The sequence below is a fragment of the Oxyura jamaicensis genome, chromosome 4, assembly GCF_011077185.1.
Source record: "Oxyura jamaicensis isolate SHBP4307 breed ruddy duck chromosome 4, BPBGC_Ojam_1.0, whole genome shotgun sequence".
In the NCBI taxonomy this organism is placed as follows: Eukaryota; Metazoa; Chordata; class Aves; order Anseriformes; family Anatidae; genus Oxyura; species Oxyura jamaicensis.
In genome coordinates this window covers 95,756,903-95,765,555 of record NC_048896.1, presented here as the reverse complement: position 1 = coordinate 95,765,555, position 8,653 = coordinate 95,756,903, and the positions used below count along the sequence as shown (strand labels likewise).

General features: G+C 67.4%; 2 protein-coding genes across 2 annotated transcripts in view; one reads left to right on the top strand and one right to left on the bottom strand.

Annotated features, from left to right (window-relative positions):
* Window positions 1-2,371, top strand: part of NAGK (N-acetylglucosamine kinase) — a 3,243-nt gene extending 872 nt beyond the window's left edge. Inside the window, exons 2-9 of the mRNA XM_035324507.1 lie at window positions 45-226; window positions 311-452; window positions 556-666; window positions 767-879; window positions 1,046-1,133; window positions 1,441-1,538; window positions 1,812-1,890; window positions 2,071-2,371. Coding sequence (XP_035180398.1) covers window positions 45-226; window positions 311-452; window positions 556-666; window positions 767-879; window positions 1,046-1,133; window positions 1,441-1,538; window positions 1,812-1,890; window positions 2,071-2,258 — 1,001 coding nt within the window. The 3' untranslated portion in view covers window positions 2,259-2,371. The remainder of the gene's footprint in view (window positions 1-44; window positions 227-310; window positions 453-555; window positions 667-766; window positions 880-1,045; window positions 1,134-1,440; window positions 1,539-1,811; window positions 1,891-2,070) is intronic.
* A 2,836-nt stretch (window positions 2,372-5,207) lies between these two features.
* On the bottom strand, window positions 5,208-7,981 carry PAIP2B (poly(A) binding protein interacting protein 2B). Its single transcript, XM_035325883.1, has 3 exons — window positions 7,822-7,981; window positions 6,072-6,248; window positions 5,208-5,341 (listed from the first exon to the last, which is right to left on the bottom strand). Exons 1-3 carry the CDS (start codon window positions 7,966-7,968, stop codon window positions 5,285-5,287), a joined length of 381 nt encoding a protein of 126 aa, XP_035181774.1. The 5' UTR covers window positions 7,969-7,981; the 3' UTR covers window positions 5,208-5,284.
* Window positions 7,982-8,653: the final 672 nt, after the last annotated feature.

Below are 8,653 nucleotides of genomic sequence, written 5' to 3'. Positions count from 1 at the left end.
GGGGGGGGGGGGGGGGTCCCCAAACCCTGGGGCGACGCCACCAGTGACGGTGGCAGAGCTGGGGCCCGCGGGGTGCCCCCCGAGGGGTGCTGGCGGGGGCTCAGCACCGCTCCCCGGGGTGCCCAAGCTGGTCGGCGCCGAGGCGTGCGTGGAGAGGATCCAGGAGCTGGTGAGCGAGGCCAAGCGCAAGGCCGGCGTGGACCCACACGTGCCCCTTCGCTCGCTGGTGAGCCCCCGTCCTCGCCCCCTCCCCTTGTCACGCCCCCTCCCCAGTGTCCCCCTGCCCCGGGTGACGTCCCCGTGGTGGCAGGGGCTGTCCCTGAGCGGGGGGGACCAGGAGGATGCCATCGCCCTGCTGCTGGAGGAGCTGCGGCGGCGCTACCCGCGCCTGAGCGAGAGTTACCGCCTCACCTCCGACGCCGTCGGGGCCATGGCCACCGCCACCGACCGCGGTACGGGACCCGGAGGGGGCGAGGAAGGTCCCCGGGGGGAGGGGGGGGGGGTTGTATGGGGTGTGGGGTGCCGGCGGTGTCCCCAAACGCTGTCACCCCGCAGGTGGCATCGTGCTGATCTCGGGCACCGGCTCCAACTGCAAGCTCATCAACCCCGACGGCTCGGAGACGGGCTGCGGCGGGTGGGGGCACATGATGGGCGATGAAGGCTCCGGTGAGGATGAGGAGGGTGGGGAAGGGGCTCGGGGAAGGGGTTTTGGTTGTGTGTGTGTGTGTGGGGGGGGGGGGTCTCACGTTGGTTCCGCACCCTGCAGCCTACTGGATCGCGCACCAGGCGGTGAAGACGGTCTTTGACTGCATGGACAACCTGGAGGTGCCGCCCCATGACGTTGGGCACGTCAAGCAGGCCATGTTCGAGTACTTCCAGGTGCCGAAGGGGGGGCCCGGCGGGGGGGGGCCCGCATCGCGTAGGGCTCATCGTGGGGGGGGGGGGGGGGGGCGGCACCTCCCGGGGCCCCCCCCCCGCCCCCCCCCCCCCCCCCCCCCGGGGGGGGGCAGCATCTCTCGGGGCTCACCGCGGGGCCCTCTCCCAGATCTCGGACAGGATGGGGCTCCTGACGCATCTCTACCGCACCTTCGAGAAGGCCAAGTTTGCGGGGTTCTGCCAGAAGCTGGCGGCGGGTAGGGCACCGTGTAGGGCTGGGGTCGGGCCCCGAAGCAGGTGGTGGCAGTCCTGGGGGGGGGGCGGTCGGGGCTGTCACGCTGGGTGTCCCCTGGGGACCGCCCCGCGTCTCTTCGCTTCTGGCCCCTTTGCCCCTCGCAGCCTCCCAGCACCCCAATTCCCCTTCCTATCGCTGCCCTTTGCCCCAAACGCCCTCTGCCCCCTCGAGCGATGGGGAGCGGCCGTCGGGGTGGGGACGGCCACCTGTGAGCACGGGGACACCGCGAGCCGTCCCCGTCCCCACCCCGCTGCCTCTCTCGGAACCAGGTGCCCAGGCTGGGGACCCGCTGTGCCGCCACATCTTCAACAGGGCCGGGGAGCTGCTGGCTCGCCACGTGGTCGCCGTGCTGCCCAAAATCGATGAGGTGAGAGGTGGGGGACGGGGACGTCCCCTGCTCCTGTCCCTGGGGTCCTCGGGGGGGGGGCTGCCCTGACCCGGGGATGTGGGACCCGGCTGCTCCCGATGCGCCACCGGCACGGTGCCGAGGAAGCTGCTTGGAGCAGGGGTCTCCTGATCCCCTGGGGGTCTCCTGGTCCCAGGGGGGTCTCCTGGCCCTGGGTTTTTTTGGGCCCCGGGGGTCTCCTGGCCCCGCTTCCCCCCACAGTGGGGGCTCAGCCGCCGCCTGCTCCCCGCGCAGAGCCTGTTCCAGGGCGAGCTGGGGCTCCCCATCGTCTGCGTGGGCTCCGTCTGGAACAGCTGGGACGTGATGAGGGAAGGTGAGCGGGGGGACCGGGGGTGCCCCACGCCCTGTGGGGGCTCCACGTGTCCCCCCGAGCCCCCTGGTGACAGTGGGGCGGGATGGGCCCCCTCCCCGTGAGGGGACACTCATCTCGCTGCTCCCCTCCCGGGGGTCCCGGTGCCTCCCGCTGCCCCCACACCTCCGTCCCCCCACGCAGGATTTGTCCGGGTGCTGGCGCAGGCTCGGGGGCAGCGTCCCGGGGGTTCCTTCACCCGCTTCAGCCTCCTGAAGCTGAGGCACTCGTCGGCGCTGGGGGGGGCCAGCCTGGGGGCGAAGAGCATCGGCCAGGCGCTGCCCCTGGACTACGCCAGCAACGTGGACGTCTTCTACAGCCACCGCTTCTAGGTGGCAGGGCCACCGCCGCACCGGGGCCCGGTGCCTGCTGCGCACGGAGGAATTGGGTTTATTTTTTACCAAGTGCGCTCCGTGGTGCCCCAATAAAATAAGGAAGGGGCAGAGCCGCTGGCTGCGCCGTGCGTCGGGGCCGAGGGGGAGGAGGAGGAGGAAGGAGGAGGAAGAGGAAGGCTCCGGGGCTCAGACCAGCAGCGCGTTGTGGCTCCCCTGGCCACAGCGTGCTCCAGCCCCAAGGCGCCGTCGGTGGCCGCCAGCTCCGAGCTGGGGGGGGTCCCGTTGTCACCGCGGCCCTGTGGCAGGTGCATGGGGCCGGTCGTGGCCAGCTCCCACGGGGAAGGGGCCACATCGGCCCCCAGGGCAGGGTCTGATGCCGTCCTTTGGTACGGGGAGGGGGACGTGGGGCTGTGGGGCCACCCGGCCGTGGTGCCCGCGAGCCCTGGGGAGCTGCAGGCGCGGGGAGGTCGTGGCCGGGCACGTGGCGTCAGCTGGAGGAGGAAGGAAAGGAAAAAAAGGGAGGAGGGGGAGGAGGAGGAAGGTGGGAGGGAGAAAAGGGGGGAAATGAAAGTAAAGGGGACAGATGGAAACTGGAGGAAATGAAAGAAACGGGGGAGAGAGAGCAAAGGGGAAAAGAGGGGGAAGGGGAAAAGGGGGAAGGGAGAAAAGAGGACAAAGGGGGAACAAAAGAGGGAAAAAAAGGGAGGAAGAAAAAAGGCTGCCCACTGTGGATTTGTGTTTGAAGAAAGCAGCACGGGGTCGTGCCTGAACTTACAGCACCGGACCAGGCTGCCGCTGCCCTCCAAGACAACTGCGATCAGTTTTTCTCCAGCTCTTAAACGAGGTGAAGAGAGGAGAAACAAGTCCCCAGGCCTCCCGGCGCTGCTGCCTGTTCCGCTCCCTGCGGTGTCCGCGCCTCGGGTCCTGAGGGTCTCGGATGGGCTGGGCAGGAATCGGCCCCTGCAGGCTGGACGGGAGGCGCAGGCGCTCTCCGTGGGGCTCGTGCCGTAAGGCACAGCCAGCGGGGCTGCCCTCTGCCCGCTTCCACGCTGGGAAACGTCTCCCCTGGCTTCCCCAGCTGGGTTCCTGCGTTGGGTTGGGTTGGGTTGGGTTTGGGGTTGGTTTGGGGTTGGTTTGGTTTGGACTTGGGTTGGGTTGGGTTGGGTTTGGGGTTGGTTTGGACTTGGTTTAGTTTTGGTTTGGGCTTGGGTTGGGTTGGGTTGGGTTTGGACTTGGTTTGGTTTGGACTTGGTTTGGGCTTGGTTTAGTTTTGGTTTGAGCTTGGTTTGGTTTGGTTTGGTTTGGGCTTGGTTTAGCTTGGTTCTGTTTGGTTCGGTTCGGTTCGGCTTGGTTTGGTTTAGGTTTGGGCCTGGTTTGGTTTGGGCTTGGTTTGGTTTGGGCTTGGTTTGGTTTGGGCTTGGTTTGTTTTTGGTTTGGTTTTCCCCCGGTGCCAATCCCTGGCCGGGCCCAGCCAGAGGATGCTGCCATCAGCGCCGCGGAGCAGATCCAGGGGAGGGAATTCGGCACCGCGGGGCCAACAGAGGGGGAAGCAGAGACCAGGACAAGAGAAGCAAAACCCTCGGAGGTCTCGTATCAGCCCCCGGGGAGAAGCAAATCCTCGTGGATTTCCTCGTGGAAATCCTTGTGGACAGGCGGTGCTGGGCCGAGGCGGGGAGCCCCCGCCACAGCCGGGCTGTCTGACGGAGCTGGCGCTGAGCGGCGAGCTCACCCGGCCTGCAGGGAAGAGTCCTGCCCCGCTCCATTCAAAAAGAGTTGATTTTTAATAACGCGTTGCCCGCCGTCTGCAGCACGTCGCCGGAAGGTCCTTGTGCTGTTCGCTTTTTGTCCAAAATCAAACGGAAAGCAGAAAAAAAACAGGCAGGGGGCAAACCCCGAGCTCCGGCTACACCACAAGGCTGCGTTCGCCTGCCCTTCGCTGCCCTCGCCCCCGGCCTGCCCTGCCTGGAGCTGTGTCCTCGCCTCCAGCACCAAAAGCAGGCTCAGCCCTCCCGAAAAGTGACCCCTGGAGGAGGCGATCTGCTCCCCGAGGGGCAGCGGGGGGTGGGGGAAAGGGTCCTGGGAGATGCAAGCCCACGCGTGGCCGGCACCCGCGGAGCCTGCAGGTGATGGAGGGGGTCCTCTCCTTTACGGGGGGTCCTCTCCTTTATAGAGGGTCCTCTCCTTTACGGGGGGTCCTCTCCTTTATAGAGGGTCCTCTCCTTTACGGGGGGTCCTCTCCTCTACAGGGGGGTCTTCTCCTTCACAGGGGGGCCCCTCGAGACCAGGTCCCTGCCGCTCCTCCCTGCCACACTCCTGAGAACGGGCCGCGTTCAGTTTGCCTTGGATTTATTTCAAGAAGCGGAGGTACAGACGCCTCAGAGCCGCAGCTCGAGAGTCGGGGGCAATGTGCTTGAAGGGGAAGGTGTTTTAGGGCAGAAGCTCTCCCCCTGGAAGGCAGGCGGGGGCCGGGGGAGCAGGTCTCCCCCCTGCAGGGGTGCCCGGGACCCCCCAGGCAGGCAGGACGGTGCCGCCTGAGCACAGCAGCGCACCGAGCGGTGCTCAGCACCGATCCGAGAGCTGGGGCAGCCCGCTGCTCACAGGGATCAGGGGCCTTGTAACGCTTCCCCGGTCCTTTGGCTAAAGAAATCCCGTTGAACGGAAACAGGGGGAGCCCGCGTGGCCTCGGGCGGGCAGGGACCCCCGAACTGTACCCAGCGAGGGGCTGGCGGGGCCGCAGCGCGCGGCACGGTTGGCCTCTGGAGCAGGAGGGGTGCTGGGCTCCAGGACACACCTAAGGGCCGCAAGTCCTAGGAAGCAAAAAAACCGCTCCCAAAAGTGCTAAATGATACGAAGGAAGAGTTAAAAAAAAAAAAAAAAAAGGAAAAAGAAGGAACTGGAAGCACGGAGTGAGACCCTGCCACGGGGCAGCAGCTCCGCAGCGCCCCGTCCCTCCCAGCCCCCAGCGCCGTCCCCAGCGGAGCCGGGGCCACGGGGCCACAGTCTGTCCGAGGGCAGCCCCCCCGTCAGTACTTCACACCGGGCACGAACTCCTTGGCGTCCGGATTCAAGTTGCTTTTGCTCTGCAAGAGAAGCGGGACAGGGGGTCACAACCAGCGGCCCCCCCTCGGCGAGCGCTGCGTCCCCCCGCAGACCCGTCCCCGTTGGCAGGGGCTCTGCCACGGGTTTCCACGCAGACAAAGCCCCCGGGGGCACCGAGTGCCCCGCGGGTTCTCCCCAGGCTCCCCTCGCCCCTCGAGGCGCTGCTTAAGGGGTGCCAGCTCCGAGGGGTCCGCTCCCAGGCTGGTTTTGGGGGGGGAGATGCGGGGAACCCCTCTGCTCCAGCCTCAGCACGGAGCTGCTGGCGCAGGCTGCGAGGGGGCAGCAGCTGCACAGAGCGCTGCGGGCGGCAGAGGGAGGCAGAGCAGCTCCGCCAGCAGCTCCGTGGCAGCTTTCTGTCCTGTAAATACCCGTACACGCCTTGGGTGCTCGGCGCCCGGGCTCCCTCTGGGCGCCCCGGAGAGCCCAGCTCTATCCAAAAGGCAGAGAAAGGTCCCCAGCGTGCCCGGGGACCAGGGAACACCTCGTGGCTGCGAAGCCACAGCCCCGTTCCCACCATTCCCACCGCTAAGGGCTGTTTGTATCTTCGGGATGTGTCCTGCAACAGGTGCCCGTGCACAGAGCTCCAAAAAGCACCGCCACCAGCCGCTGCACGGACACCCCCTGGGGAAAACCCCGAAGGAGATCCCCCCCTGCCCCCCTGCCCAGGACAGCGCTCTGCTCTTGGCCAGCCCTCGCAGCAAACCCTCTTACCAGGATGTCCTCCGAAGCGTGGCCGTCGCCGACCGAGAGCCCGTTCAGCTGCTGCTGCAGCTGCGCCATGCCCTGGGGCAGGTCTCGCGAGGGAATGAACCAGTCCTGCTCTTCTTCGTCCAGCATCTCCTGGAAGCAGCGGTCCAGAAACTCCTGCTCCTGCAGCTCCTCCTCCACCTGCCCGAAGAACGCCGTCAGCAGACCCAAGGAGAGCCCTCGGGAAACCGCACGGCCTTGCGCTTCCCCTGTGCCAGCCCCACCTGGCAGAAATGCAGTCGTGTTCCCCTGCCTGGGGACCCACCGGTGCCCCGGGGGCAGCCAGGGCAGGCGAGTCCCCGGGGGACAAAACGCTCCAGGAAGCTAAAAGCTCTCCGTGTCGCAGGGAGCAGGAACAGATTGGGGTGCCAGGGTCGCTCTTTAACTCTCTGCTTGGAGCTGGGATGACAGCGGCCCTCCTGGAAAACGCGTTGTGGCACGAGCGCACGGAGCGGAGCACCCCCAAACCCCGCGGCTCTGTCCCCTCCTGCTGCAGGTTGGGCTGCACCAGCCCGCTGCCAGCACGGCCTCTCCTCGCGGCGTGAGCCCACCACGCCGTTTTTTTGCCCTCCGGGCTCTGCTGGCTCCCCGGGAAAGGGAAATTTGCTGGCAGAAAGAGGGGGGGGGGCTGTGCCGGGAAGCCCCTGCCTGCTCCGCATCCCCATCGCCTGCACCGAGGAGACCCGTGCAGAGGAGGCGAGGGCGAAGCGTGGCTTTGGAGAGCTGCAAAGCGATGAGGAAGCAGCTCTGGGGACAGGCAGCTCTGGGGAAAGGTGGCCCTGGCAGGTCCACGTCCCCTCTGTGCTGCTGCAAGCGCCGTGCCCGCTGTGTCCCCCGGCTCCCGCTGGGAGCTGCACCCAGGCTGGGCTCCGGAGGCACCTCCGGGCGCTGGGGGGGAAGCAGAAGTGAGTGCCTGGCGACGTGACCCTCCTGCCTCTCTCCCCCATGCCCCGGGGGCTGCCTGCAGCCCTGTGCCAGCTCGGGAAGCCCCCCCAGGCCCCAGCCCCTCCACGGTGCCCCGTGCTCCCCCCGGGACCTTCCCTCCCGCGGGGCAGGACGGCGGTGCGCTGCGCCTTCCAATTCCAGCACGTTGACTCACGGCGGCGCTTTCCAAACGCGCGTTAACGAACCTCGCACGTTTCCCCCTGCCCAGCCCGGCCCCAAAACGCCCGGCCCGGAGTCCCAGCCCGGCACCGGGCAGAGCCGCTCGCCGCGCGCTGCCTCCGAGCCCCCGGCGGGGCCGCTCCTGCGGGACCGGACCGAGCGTCACCGTGCGGAGCTTTGCTGCCGAGGGCGCTGGCAGAGCTGATGAAATCCTGCTTCGGTCACCAGGGGTGTGGCGGGGCCGTGGGATGGGGCCTCCTTCCCTCCCTGCCTGTGTTTCACCAAGGCTGCGAGGGCTCAGTGCCGAGGAGCAAAGCCAGGAGCGCTCGCAGGCTGGGAGCCCCGATTTTACTCCTGTTCTCTCCGGGCACGTGGAAGGGGAACGACAGCGAGGTACAAGAGGAGGTCGCGGTGCTATTGGCAGCCCCGAGACAGAGCCGACGGGGCCGGCGGCATCGCGGGGTCCTCTGCCCTGCAGCTGGACCCCTGCCCGACACCAAGCGAGGAGGAGAGCTGGGGGAGAGGAAGGGAGGAGCTCCTCCTCTGCTCTGCCCTCTCCTCCCCTTCACCCCCACAACCGCGGGGCTGGCGGCCGCCCCTCCGCTCTCACCTGCCTGTTGAAGTCCTCCTCGTTCTCCATCCACATGTACTCGGCGAAGGGGTTGCTCTCCTTCTCATCGTGGCCGTCCACGACCTGCTCCTCCTTGGATTTGGGGCTGGGTGTCGTGGTGCTGGCCACGTCGGAGCCATTCATCATCGTTCCTGCCTCTGGGAGGAAAGGCAGCGGGGCCGAGGGGGTGAGCGGCTCGCAGGTGGCACGCTTGCCACGAGCCACGTCAGCCCCTGCCCCAAGGTGAACCCCCCTGCCCCAAGGTGAACCCCCCTGCCCCAAGGCCGTGTTTTTCCAGGAGAGGCATGGTGCTGTTCCCAGAGCCTCGCCTGGGAAGCGCAGAGGTCCCGTCCACCCAGAGGGTCCCAAGCGGGGGCTGTGGGCGCGTACCCTGGGCATTTGTTCAGGGGAACGGCACCGAGAGGCCATGAGCAGCATCCTGCAGGGCTCGGGCTGCTCTCCCTGCGCGGACACATCCCCAGGCCCCCCAGTGAGCCCCCTCCCCGTCAGCACCTCGTTACCCGCCCGTCGCTGTCGGAGCAACCCCGGCTCCCTCCCGCTGCGACAGCAGCCCGCAGGCAGCCGGGAACTCGGCGCAGCCAGCCCGACCTCTTCACCAGCCCGCAGGGAAGCGGGTCGAGCGACCCAACCCCTCCTTATTTACCCGAGACGCACCCCAGAAGACCAGCAGTAGGCTGCGCTCGCAGCCAGCGTCCCAGCACCACAAAGCAGATCGTCCCCTGCACCAAATCTGTGCGAGGCGCACGCGCACGGTGCTTTTCTTCCCCGTGTCTGTGCTGCAAGTTTTCATTTTTGGAGGGCATCACACACA

Excerpts from the sequence above, each read along its gene's own strand:
- PAIP2B (XM_035325883.1), bottom strand. The coding sequence starts at position 7,968 with ATGATGAATGGCTCCGACGTGGCCAGCACCACGACACCCAGCCCCAAA. Across the intron at positions 6,249-7,821 it reads AGGAGGACTTCAACAGGCAG|GTGGAGGAGGAGCTGCAGGA; the intron begins GTGAGAGCGGAG and ends TTCTTCGGGCAG. Across the intron at positions 5,342-6,071 it reads ACGCTTCGGAGGACATCCTG|AGCAAAAGCAACTTGAATCC; the intron begins GTAAGAGGGTTT and ends CTTCTCTTGCAG.